This window comes from Chiroxiphia lanceolata, chromosome 3 (assembly GCF_009829145.1).
Source record: "Chiroxiphia lanceolata isolate bChiLan1 chromosome 3, bChiLan1.pri, whole genome shotgun sequence".
Taxonomy (NCBI): Eukaryota; Metazoa; Chordata; class Aves; order Passeriformes; family Pipridae; genus Chiroxiphia; species Chiroxiphia lanceolata.
The window spans coordinates 40,012,507-40,025,833 of record NC_045639.1 but is presented as its reverse complement, the minus strand read 5'-3'; the positions used below and the strand labels follow the sequence as shown (position 1 = coordinate 40,025,833).

Below are 13,327 nucleotides of genomic sequence, written 5' to 3'. Positions count from 1 at the left end.
GCCCTCTGTGGGAGATGAGTGGGCTTAGGAACCCAGGTGAGACACCACCACCACCACTAAAGATGTGAAAGAAGGACTGGGGTGTCTATTTTTTCCCCAAAGCTATTAGTTGGCCTGAAGTAACATATTACCTATGGCAAAGGAGGACCCTGAGCTAAAGGCACAGAGATCTTCGCTGGATTCTCCCTTTGGAGAGCAGCTGCTTTATGGAAAACAGTAAAACATGCTCTTGAAGCCTATTACTTGAAGATGCAAGCTCTGGGCATGCTAAAGAATTTACACGTTATCCAGATTATTTTGATAGGAATGTGCTAGTGTTACCAAATACCTGTACTTGATTTCTGTAGTCAGTCACTGTCACAAACTCAGAGTAAAGAGCACAAATATACTGCCTGCCACATTTAATGTAATAGAAGCAGAGGCACGGGACTGAAAGGCTTTCTTGATTACTTGCTGTCATGGTTGTTCCAGTCTTGGTGGTCCCAAAATTCAAATCATATTGTTTGAATGAGACATTAAAGTATGAAACACATGAGAGATGAACAAATGTGAAAAACATGAACTAGAATACTTCTAGTTTTATAACCACAAACTTGTGAGAAAGCTATTAGGTCTTGTACCTATCTCTGTCAAAGGGAGGAGCTCTCGCTAAACTTCTGTTCCCCAGCGACTGGTACTACAACACAGGTGTTAATCTACACACAGTGGGCACCTCGATTTTTTTTCTTTTATAAGCTGCGTTCCCTGATTGTTACATCTCCTCCCTGGATCTTCTCTGGGGATATTTTTTTCAAATAGCGGATGTTGAAATAAATGCAGCAAGAAATGTAGCAGCGCCCAATACCTGCCCATGGCAGGTGCTGCTGCCGCTCACCTCCTCCTCCATCGCTGCCTCCCGGGAGAGCGCCCCAGGCTCGGAGCAATCTCTCCCTCGGTATCGGTTCACCGGCGCTGCAGGGCTTTGCCCACCGCGCGCTGCTTTACAACACGGCGGCGCTTCCTTGGGGGAATTTCTCTTCCTCTTCACCGCCCACCGCAGGTCTGCGGCCACCCGCCGGCTGGGCCGGCGGCATCCACCGGCGGCGGCCTCTCCTCCCGGTACCGCCCAGACAGGGCTCCCGCAGCATTCTGGGAACTGTAGTCCAGGGACAGCAAACCCGCGCAGCGGGGCCGCCTTGACGAACTGCGTTACCCAGGAAGCTCCGCGGTGGCCACGCCCTGCTGCGGTTTGCCCCTGAAGGCGTTGACTCGAGAGGGGCAGAAGGCGAGGGTGGGCCAATAGCGGGCCGAGGTAGGGTGACCCTGTGGGCTCGGGGCCAATGGGAGCGCGCCAGGAGCCCCGGCGGGGCGGGGTGGCTGTTGCCGGGCGGCTCCGGGCGGAAGTGGGGCAGCCGGGCGGAGCGGGCGTGTGTGCGGGTCGGCCCGGGCTGCGCCTCCTGCCCGTGCGTGAGCTGCGCCCCGAGCCTCGGGGCCCGTGGGCTGGGAGCGGCACCAAAGAGGCTGCTCCGGGATGGGGGAATGGAACGGGATGGGATGTGGGCGCGGTAGCGCCGGGAGGGAGAAGAGCAGCTCAGGGTACGGGCTTTGTAAAGCAGCGACTTGCGCGTGTGTAAACGGCGTCGCTTCTGTCCCTGCAGGTCTGCGAGAACTCGGACTCCAGGTATCCCGGGATGACCGCCTGGGTGCCTCCCGATGCTCTGGGTCGGAGGGTCTCGTGTGGCACCGACTACGGGACTGTGCGCTATATGGGCAGCGTGGCTCGTACATCAGGTAAAGGTCACAAAAGCAACTAATCTTTACATCTAATGGCTGTTCTCAAAGTTCTATTTATGTGCTTCTTTTAAAACCATTGTCAAGCAGAATGAAAACGTTGTCAAGTAGAATGTTGTCTTTTCCTCGTTGTTCTTGTGTAAATATGGCAACTTCTGGATAAGTTGCTGGGGTTTTTTTAGAAGTTAGAGTTGTCAAAAGGAGTGTAAGAAGTACTTTGGGCTGATGTTGGTTATGTTTTTTTCTTACAGCAGAAAGCTCTCAGTGCCTTCTTTTTTCCATTAGTTTTCACAAACAGTGCTGGCATAGTCAGGGAAGGTGAGAGAGAGGCAGGAGCAGATCAACAGATGGGGGTCCTCTTTTGATAACATATTGTTTTGGGTTTGTAGGACAAGGCTTTGATGGAGAGGGGGCTACAGGGGTGGTTTCTGTGAGAAGCTGCTGGAAGCTTCCTCCATGTCCAACAGAGCTAATGCCAGCCAGCTCCAAGATGGACCTGCTTCTGGCCAAGGCCGAGCCCATCAACAATGGTAGTAACACCTCTGAGATAACATGTTTAAGAAGGGAAAGGAAAAAACTGTCATTGTGCAGCAATAATTATGGCCAGAGAAGAGAGGAGTGCGAATATGTGAGAGGAACAGCTATGCAGACACCAAGAGCAGTGAAGAAAGAGGGGGAGAAGGTGCTCCAAACTCAACCAGAGCTGAGATTCTCCTGCAGCCCATGGAGGTCAACAGGGGTGCAGAGATCCCCCTGCAGCCCATGGAGGAGATGCATGCTGGAGCAGGTGGATGCCTGAAAGAAAGCGGTGACCTCATGGGAAATCCATGCAGGAGCAGGTTCCTGGCAGGACATGTGGACCTATGAAGAGAAGAGCCAACACTGAAACAGGTTTTCTGATAGGACTTGTGACCCTATGGGGTACCCATGCTGGAGCAGCCTGTTCCTGAAGGACTGCACCCCATGAAAAAAGGGTTCCACACTGGGGCAGTTCATGAGGAACTGTACTGTAGCCTGTGGGAAGGACTCATATTGGGGAAGTTTGTGGAGTACTGGCTGCCATGGGAGGGACTCCACGTTGGAGCAGGGAAAGGACTCCTCTCCCTAAGGAGGAAGCAGTGGCAGAAAGGACCCGTGATGAGCTGGCTATAACCTCCATTCCCTGTCTCCCTGTGCTGCTGAGGGAAAGGATGTAGAGCTCAGGAAGGAGGGAGGGTTGGGGGAGGCAGGTGTTAAGATTTGCCTTACTTCTCATTATCCTACTCCGATTGGTAATAAATTCAATTAATTATCCCAAATTAAGTCTGTTTTGCCTGTGACGGCAATCAGTGAGTGATCTCTCCCTGTCCTTGTCTCAACTCGTGAGCCTTTCATTATATTTTTTTCTCCCTGTCCAGTTGAGGAGGGGAGTGACACAGTGGCTTTAGTGTGCACCTGGTATCCAGCCCAGGTCAAATTTATGGAGACAGATAAGACTCAGCTTAGCTTGTGGAAAGATCTGACCAGTCTGACAGTGAGAGTCAGATGACTACATGTCATCTTCGAAAAATTGTGGTGACAGGATGGGGAGATTGCTGATGCCCAGAAGAAGACCAGCCTTGCATACAGCTCTAAAAGAGGCAAGAAGGATGACCAGGGAACTGTAGACTCATCAGCTTCTATTTCTGGAAAGACCATGTAGCATGTTCCCTTGAAGTCCATTTCCAGGCCTATGAAGGAGAAGATGGTAGTTGGGAATATTTAATACTTGTAAAGAAGAATAAGTTGTGCTTGGCAAACCTAATTACCTTCTGTGATTATACGACTGGAAATGTGAACAAAGGGAGAGCAAGGGATGTAACATTCCTTGACTTTAATAAGTCTCTTAATAGTATCTCCATAAACAATCTTATTTGGAAGCTGGAGAAATACAAGCCAGCTTGTATTTCTCCATTCATTGGAGAAATGAATGGACTATTAAAGTGCATTGAAAGTTGTCAAGCGAAAAGTGGTAATTGATGACTTGATATCAGGGAATGAGTGAGTACTGCAGAAGTAAAGGCTGGGGTCTGTATTGATTCATGTATTCATTAGTGTCTCAGGTGATGAACAGTGTTCACCCTCAAATGGCTGCTGTGACACGAGTTAGAATTGCAATCCAGATCAAGCTTTATGAACTTTAGGTTTGAGCCCAAGAGATTCAAGAAAGATTAACTTCCACATGTAGTGTATCAGTATGGACCAGGAAGCACTAGCAACTCACACAGTCTGTTGTAAAGGACTAGAGAGTTAAGTTGGATACTGTCATGAATATGAGCCAACAGAGAGCTCTTTTGACAAGCAGGATACATGTTGTACTAGGTCACCTTAGAATGATGAACATGGCCTACAAATTAAAGGAAGCTGTTATCCCCCTCTGGGGGCAGGGGTTCTTGATAGGTTTGCACTTGGAGTAATGTATCTGGTGTGGGACCATCCCAATTCAAGAGGGATGCAAATAAACTTGAGAGGATCTCAAAGATCTCCTCTCTGGAAGAGTCTTGGAGAACTGCCAAGGGGGTCAAGGACACAGACCATACACCTGTGTTGTGAAGAGAGGCTGAGGGATCTTGGCTTGGTTAATGTGGTGAAGAGAAGAAAAAGTGGCATCTAATAGCTTCGTGCAGCTATTGGACAGGCAGTCACAAAGATGACAGAGCCTAATTCTTCTTACTAGTATTAGATTATATAATAAAGGACAGTGGCCACAGCAGGGAAATCTTTTTCTACAGAAGTAATGCAGCACTGAAATAGGCTGCCCAGATATGTTGGAATCTTTCTCTCCTTGGAAATTTTCAATATCTGGCTAGGTGAAGACTTACCTAGCTGGCTTGTTTTAGAGCTGATGATAATCTCCTGCTTTGAGAGAGAAGGTAACTAAGTAAACTTCAGAGCTTCCTTCCAACTGTGATTTCTATGGATATGATGCCATAAATTTTAAAATGTATCTACCATTTTTTTCAGGAATTTGGCTGGGTGTGGAATGGGATGATCCTCAGAGAGGAAAACATGATGGCTGCTATGAAGGGACACAGTACTTTAAGTGCAGGTGAGTTGATTCACAGCTTTGGCTTGTCTAGACACTGGTATTGACTAGATGGTCATGGGAAAATGCCCTATTGCAATTTTTAGGGCAAACCCTTCTATCATCAGTTAGGTGTTATTAAAAAGATCGTAGTTCTGAGTGCAGTGACTAGCTAAGCCATAGAGGCTCTTGCATTGTTATTAATCTGATTACAAATATTAGAATATGGTTAATACTTAAAAAATACAAGTTATGTTTTCAGATATATGTAATAAAATGGGATTTTTGGATGTTAGTAATATTACCTTTGGTTGGTTTTAGAACTTTTACTTTAGTTAGGAAATTGGTAGTTCCCACTAACCTTCCTTAGGTAATTCTGAAGTGAAATACTGGTCCATATTAACTGTCTCAAATACAGTCTGGGTTTGGACTTAATGTGACCTGCATTTATCTTGTTAAGGGAAAATACTAAGTTCCTATTAATTATTTGGGTTATATTTGTATCACTCAGGAATTGTTAAGTATGTTCACTGCATATACTACATGCAAAACATAGTGTAACTGTGTGGGGTTTTTAAGTATATACATGAATTACATTTAAGTGTCAAGATTTGAGCACTTAACGTTTTTGAAATTGTGGAATACAGGATTCTAGTGTTGACACTCACTGCAGCAAGTTGTTGATTTCCGTGTCAGGGGACACTGCAACAGCTAAAACTTTGTGAGTTAAATAGTACTGAATGAATTCATAAAAGAAAAGTCATCAAGAGCTCTTAAACAGTACAGACTGATAGCTCAGTAAATTCCTGAGCATGGAAGTGGTGAAGGATGAGAGAACAAAATCTATTCTTTAGAAAAGCATGTGTATAGACTCTTGGTGTTTTAGCAAACATTAGCGTGCTTCCAGGAAATGCGATCTCAGATAGTGATCTCAATTCTTGAGGTAAGAATCAACTCTCTGAGTGAAGCTGCATATACCTGTAACAAATGTAAATGTGGTCTTTAAACATGTTCTTAGAATACCTGTTCTTTGTACTCTGCTTTTTTCCATTAGAAAAAGACCTTCTGGAGTCTAAGAGAATAAATAGTAGTTCTAGCAGTCCACCATGACAAATAGGCATAAATTCCAGATCTGTAATTCTGATACCAATTGTGAAGATATAGGCAAACTTAAGTAAAAAATGGTTACCTTATTTTACCAAAAGGATGCTAAGAAAAAACAGCAAAACCCTCCTACAACTTAAAATGTCACCTCTATTTTTTTTCCCTAAACCTTATCATGAGTATACTTTGCCTACAAGCTTACTTTGCTCACTCCCTAAATTCTGATAAGCAGAAACAGTTGGTCAAGTAGCTTGTACTGTAAACAAATGCAATGGAAGGACTTTTTAAATTATTTTTAGGGCAATTTTAAAAATAAAGCTTTAAAAATATATCTTTCAGAGTGACATTTGAAAATAGGACCATAAGAGGAAAATAAAACTGAATTTGAGATTCTCACTACCAGAGGATAATTTTTTTAGTCCTTATCTGAGACAGTAGGTCTGCTTACAGCTATGTGTGATCTTCATAGTAAGTTTTTTTTTAAATATGACCTAAACTTTTATATTTCATGGCAGTACATTTATCTGGGTCATACATTATGTGGTGATAATTAAACTTCTTAAGAATATGAAAACCAAAGAAAAAAAACAGCCATATTTCAAAATATGCTGACATCATGAGCACATTCATGAACTCTGGATCAGCTAGAAATGGCAATGCATACTCTAATGACATTTTTGTGGGTTCTTTTCCTTGATAATAGCAACTTGTTTTTTAATAAGTGAGGAAGCTATTATTTTAGCTGTCAGCTGCAGTAGTCTGTGATGTAATTAAAATACATTCTACAGTCCTACGGGGGAAAGGAGGAGTAATCAAGCCTTAAAACAGTGTTAAAATTTGTATACAGCTTTTGAAACATGAGTATGTTTTCAAAGATGTTCTTGTCCCACAGACCCATTCACACAGTTATATGCATGTGCTCTCCTGGGAGATGTGGGTTACAAGCACACACTCCTCCCCTGGGAATGCCAGTGCCTTAGCTACACACAGCTCCTGTGGGAGACATGGGTGCTCCAGCTTCCATATTCCTGCGCTGCTTCCTGACATCTATTAACACATATACTGGTAGAAAGCACCTCTGAGGTCACATGTGCACACTGAGATGTGGAGCACATACGTTGCTCCTCACGTCTGTCCTTGCTGGGCACAGGCTCACCCCATCATCTGACCAGGAGGCAACTCTGACTGGCCAAGGCAAAAACGTGCTGCTGGTGGGGTGACTTTTGATAGCGTCAAACCAGGTTTTGCCTGCTGCTCTGGTACCCTCTTCTTTCTCCCCACAGTTATTAGTGTTTAGGCTTCCTTTATGCTTCCCATCAAGTGGAGTGTCCTCCCACCCCTCCATTAATCTGGCAGAGGGGTCATCTTCCTCACTAGCCCTACTCTCAGTCAGTTTTGGGTATTCCATTTAAACATAGCATTTACACAGGCACTGCTATTTTAGCAGCTGATTTTATCCATGCCATTTTGCTGAGGGAGATGTGTAGATTTCCCAGCAGTAGATTAACATACTTTTCTGCTTACGTGACAAGATAGGTGTAACATTCTGCTGTATCACACATTTAGAGTACTTTGAGTCATAATTGTCTCCCTGCTAGGGAATGTTTTGTTCTTCCTACATCACTTCCCAGAGGAATCCTGATATTTCAGCAGATCCTGGAGCTAGAAGTATTGACCATATTGAATTGTAATCTACTTCCCCAGGTTTGACTTTGACAGCAGGCCAGAGAAATGGAGGAAAATATAGTAAAACTTGTTTCTGTGATGTTTCCAGATTGGCAGAATTGCAATTGCTGCTCAGATCTTTATGGCCTTTTTTTCACCTTTGTGTTATTAAGTTTTCTTCTGGCGGTAACTTTGACTTTTACATATTTGTGGAGTCCTGAAATGCCATGGCAAAGGCATTACAAGTTTTCATTTTTTTTCTTCTTCACTGAGTTTTATAAGAGTTTATAAGTATAGACAGCAGTTGTAACCAAGTGTATGTTGCTGTTTGCATGAATTTTATGTTCCTGCCCAACAGAATCATAAAATTTTTTAGCTTGGAGAACACTTTTAAGATCATCAAGTCTATCAGCTTGGCCACCATGTTCACCATTAAACCACGTCCTCAAGTGCCATAACCACATGTTCTTTGAACAATTCCAGGGATGATGACTCTACCACTTCACTGGGCAGTCTGCTCCAATATTTTATGACCCTTTCTGCAAAGACATTTTTCCTAATATCCCATCTAAACCTCCTTGCCCACACTATTGCTGATACAGGCCAGGATGCCATTGGCCTTCTTGGCCACCTGGGCACACTGCTGGCTCATGTTCAACCACTGTCAACCAGCACTCCCAGGTCCTTTTCTACCAGGCTGTAGTGCTGCACGGGGCTATTGTGACCCAAGTGCCGGACTCGGCACTTGGCCTTGTTGAACCTCCTACAATTGGCCTTGTTGAACCTCCTACAATTGGCCTTGTTGAACCTCCTACAATTGGCCTTGGCCCATCAATCCAGCCTGTCCAGATCCCTCTGCAGAGCCTTCTGACCCTCCAGCAAATCAATACTTTTGTCCAACTTGGTGTCATCTGTGAACTCGCTGAGGGTGCACTCAATTCCCTCGTCCAGATCATCGATGAAGATATTAAACAGAACAACACTGAGCCCTGGGGAACCCCAGTAGTGACCAATCAACAGCTGGATGTGCCTCCATTCACTGCCATTCTCTGGGCCCAGCCATCCAGCCAGTTTTCTACCCAGCAAAGAGTACACCCATCCACACTATGGGAAGCCAGTTTCACTAGGAGAATGTGAGAAATGGTGTCAAAGGCTTTACCAAAGTCTAGGTAGACAACATCCACAGCCTTTCCCTCATCCCCTTGTGGGTTACCTGGTCACAGAGGTAGATCAGGTTGGTCAAGCAGGACCTGCCTTTTGTAAATTCCCACTGGCTGGACCTGATCCTCTAGTTGTCCTGTACATGTTGCATGATGTCACTGAAGATGATCTATCTGCTCCATGAAAGAAGATCTGTTTATATTAAATTAGGCTGTTTTTCCTTCAAGAATGACAGATTGATCTCCAGGAATATCTACTTAGAGCACAAACGAACTCTTCAAATATGGGAAAGATGTCAATAACATTTTAGTGTCTATGAAGAAAAAGTGATTGTCATTTAGCAAAGGGAGAATGCATTCCCAAGATTCTTTTTAGCCTGAGAAGGTTTCAGTTAGGAAGCTTTGATTGTTTCCCTGTGTGTCACTATAGCCATCAGAGACTTCTGCTCTCTGCTGCCAGTAGAACTGTGTTGAAGCAAAACTGTTGTCTCTAACCACTGTTCAAACAGGTCCTGTGCACCAGCAGAACCTTAAGATAGCGTCTGGAACTGCAGATATCTCTTTGTCTTTCCTTGTTTTGTGAAAGCTCCAACTCAGCTTTCATGTCTGTTTAAGGTAAACTTGCAAGAACTTGAGGTTCTTGCTGATGTTTGCAAAGCTTCTGCTGTTCGGTCAGGAATTTGATACACCATAGCACATGCTACTTATAAGTGTTATTGGATGCCACAGCCTGTTCTAAAACTTGAAGGGTTTACTTTACTGCAGTCTGTAGATTCTTCTAAAAGAAGTCTGGTCCATTGAACGCTTCCCCTAGAAGGAAGAGATCTGCTTAGAGCCTATCTAGAAAAGATGTGCATGAATTCAAGCAGCTACATTTTATGACTCCTTATGAGCCTGGTAGTGTATTTGCTCTGGTCATGATGATAATTGCCTGGAGATAATAATTGCAAACAGTCAGTACTTGGCAAAGAAACCCTTTGATCCACATTTACTGCCAGGCTGATAAAGCTGAGATCTCTCTCCTTGGCTCAGAAGCTCGCTTCTGCAGTCACACAGCTCAAGTGTGTAACTGTTACGGTTTATGTACTCCTGCATTACTCTTCAGGTACTGAGAAGTGTGTGTGTGTGTGTGTGTGTGTGTGTGTGTGTGTGACATTTCCCTAGCATATGAAGAGCCATCATGTACCTGGAATGATGAGCAGTGCCACCACTTTATTTTCCATTAGCAAAGAATGATGCCGAGTTTCCTCTTTATTCAGTGAAAGCTGATAACTAACCCAAATTCTAATGAATATCTTTGAAGTGCCCTGGGCACATCACCAGATGGGCTGTAATGCTTCAGGCTACTGGATCATGAGTAGGAAGTGTCCTACAAGATGACTTCTGAGACTGGGGTCAACCTCTCCATTTTAAAAGTCAGTAGGAAGTGTCAGTATTAACCAGAGCCAGCTGGTTGCCAGAGCCCCACTTGGGCATATGCCTTATTTTCTGCTTAGTGAAATTGGGCCATATCTTCTACCACTTCATTTCCATACAGTATTTTGTCCTGGCTGCAAGAGATTTTACATACGTGGGAGCAAAATCCCTGTTCTCGAACTTCTGAGAGTTCAGCTTAAGCCAGGTTGATCAGTAGTCCACAGGTTCTTCCATTTCATGATATGCAATGCTGGATGACTCTTTGGATTAGGATTTATCTGTTCAGTCCCCAGTTACAGAGACTGCTTGCTAATAGGTGTGGGTTTTCATTAGTCCAAGTGCTGTACATTATTTGTTTGATATGTGCATACTGCTTGTACAGTTCATATACCCTAGTGTGGAAGTTAATGCAGGCAGTGTATTTCAGGGAAAATTAATTACAGTGATCTCTCTCCTTGAATCCACAATCATTTTGTCTGAAAATATGTTCCTATTGCAGTCCCTTTTCCTGTCCTTCATGACAGTTCCTGAAAAGGTAGATCAAATTAATAGAATGGAACTGAAAAAGAAACTCAGGCTGTGAAGTGGTATCAAGTATATGTTAGATAATATATGAAAGCATGCATCGTACTTTGAAGTGATAGCAACAGGAGAGAGAAACCCTATGATCTTGTGATCAAAACAAAAATAGAAGAGTCTTGAGAGATAAATACACTATAATTTTCCTTTAAATAAAAGGGACAAGGTAGCTAGTTTCCTCTGTGGGTTTTTTTTTTCCTAGGGATAGAACTCACTCCTGCAAAGACATTGAGGAAGGAGATGCCAATAGAAGTGGTGACCTGAGAGGACAGAAATGGGCTAAGGAATGGGTATGGTGATAGAGAGACCCAAAGGGGCTTGGCTATGCCAGAGATAAATGGCACAACAGGAAGGATGTCTGCAGGCTATCTAGATTAGCTCTGGTGAGAGGGCTGAGGAGAGCAGAGGGAAGAAAGTAGCAGAACTATTGAGTGCATAGAGATGGTGATGACAAAATGGAGAGAATCAAGGTGATAGGAAAACGGACATACAGCAGGACCTACAGTGAATTACAGATAGACAAGAGTATGAACGTTTTTTCCAGAGCCCCAGGTAGAATCCTGAAGCTGTTTGACTTAATTAAATGCAAAGTGATGTACTTTGCAAATAAGAGATGTTATAGTTAAGGTGGTGAAATTGTAATTTACTATTTTAAGAAGTCATATTAAGAAAGAGTCACATAACATTTAAACCAGTCACATGTTTGCAAGCTATGAAGAACTTCAAAAGGAAAATTCTTAAGAGAAGGTTATGGATTAAAAATGTAGAGTATTGAAAATGCTTATTGAAAGTGAGAAGTACATACCAGATTTACATTCTCTACACGTTTGCCTTTCTGCTTGTTTGGTAATCATTGCACTCTGAACTCAGTCACTGCAAAACTAGACTGGAAATATTTTGAATGTAAATAATATGTACTTTCTACCCAGATCTTTCTTTAGGATATGAGAGTACTTCTATAAGTATTAGAAATGTTAATGAATGAAACTAGCACTGGAAATTTCCAGTACGGATTTTTTATGAAAAGAAGTGAATATATGGTGCCCAAGCTATTCCATCTACTTGTAATAGGTCCATAAGATTCATGGTCTCTGTAAGAGACTTTTGAACTTTGTAGCATTATGGATTGCTAATTAGCCACTTGATGTTTACATGCTGTTTTGAGTTTTATTCACATAAGTGACAGGTAATCATAGCTACCAACTTTTTTCCTGCTGTTTTCAGGCTGATCCTCCTATGAAATCTTCCATCCGCTCTGTGATACCATTTCTATAACTTGTCTCTGCTACTTCATCCTGGATAATGTGTTTCCTTGCTAACTTTGATAGAAAATATCAATGCAATTGCATGGCAAGAAATTGTCATGCACCAAAGTTTTTTCAGTGCTCAAGAAGAAACAAGAAACTTCATAAAACTGTATATGTAGAACATACATTATTAGCTGGATATTTCTGTTGAATATTCAGTTTCAAAATTGTTACCAAGTTAGTATCAGAAATTTTAAAAGTTTGAGTTTGTATAAGAGTTCCAAGTGCTACAATTTGCATCTTGTGTCATTTGTCTGGATGGAAGGACAAGGTTGCTTTCTCTTAGAATTACAAGGGAATTATGCAAGTAAAATATGATGTAGCAATGACTATCCTGAGTATTCCTATGGGCCTTAGGCTATGATAAGACTCCAGACACATTTGTTGTATGATTTAGATAACTTTGTGTCTATCCATAGGTAGAAACTTAATTTTCTAGCAAAACTGAGTTCATAATGAGTTTGAAAACAAAAGAGCAGTTATTTTTAATAATGGCACTGACACTGTGTCATTTTAATTAAGGCCACTAATTTTGATGTGTCAATACATTTGGAGAACTGGTGCTTCAGTTCTCACAGCATCTCGCAATGTGAACTCTTCTGTCAAATACTATAAAATCTACTTTGAAAGTCTTAGCTGGTCTCACTGAGTGGGAACAGTGATGTTTAAAATTAGCCTGTAGAATTGCCTTTTGACTGCTTTTGTTCAGAGTATTTTTTTTAAAAAGTAATAATTAGTACTTTTGAGGCTAGTCATTGTTACTACAACTTCTCATATTTCAGCTTTTCCTGGCTCCTCTGTTCTAGGCATCCTAAAGGAGGATCATTTATCCGGCCAAACAAGGCAAATTTTGGAGTAGATTTTCTTACTGCAGTAAAGGATCGGTACGGATTGAATGATAAGCAAGATGCTCAATATGGGACAGAGAATACAGTAGTATTTGGAACGAAGACTGTGGAATTCGTTGGCATGGATTCTGTTGCAGAACAGCAAAGGCAAGTATAATATATGAAAATCTAAGATACATTATTAGTGATTGATTAGTCAAGTAGTATTTCAACTGAAAGGAAAGGAAGCTGACTGCCATGCATATAATATTGTCATATGTCTAAAAGTAAGCCAAACTACACTATGGTGGAAGAGACAAGAAATCTTCCTATTGTGGCTTCATAATTTACAGGTTTTACAGATAGGAACTGGGATTATGTCATGCTTGAGTACTCACAATCCTCATTTTGATTTCATAAAGTAGAAGGTGAAGCTATCTTGGGAGGAATGACAGA

General features: G+C 42.5%; 1 protein-coding gene across 3 annotated transcripts in view; it reads left to right on the top strand.

Annotated features, from left to right (window-relative positions):
* Nucleotides 1-13,327, top strand: part of TBCE (tubulin folding cofactor E) — a 52,286-nt gene that overhangs the window by 24,677 nt on the left and 14,282 nt on the right. The window contains exons 1-4 of one of the 3 annotated variants that reach the window (XM_032684061.1): nucleotides 1,275-1,291; nucleotides 1,638-1,770; nucleotides 4,753-4,837; nucleotides 12,851-13,039. In XM_032684061.1, the coding sequence (XP_032539952.1) occupies nucleotides 1,671-1,770; nucleotides 4,753-4,837; nucleotides 12,851-13,039 (374 nt within the window). In that variant the 5' untranslated portion in view covers nucleotides 1,275-1,291; nucleotides 1,638-1,670. Of the gene's footprint in view, nucleotides 1-1,274; nucleotides 1,292-1,378; nucleotides 1,443-1,637; nucleotides 1,771-4,752; nucleotides 4,838-12,850; nucleotides 13,040-13,327 lie in introns of those variants that run through there. The other 2 variants (XM_032684060.1, XM_032684062.1) reach the window with 2 other exon arrangements.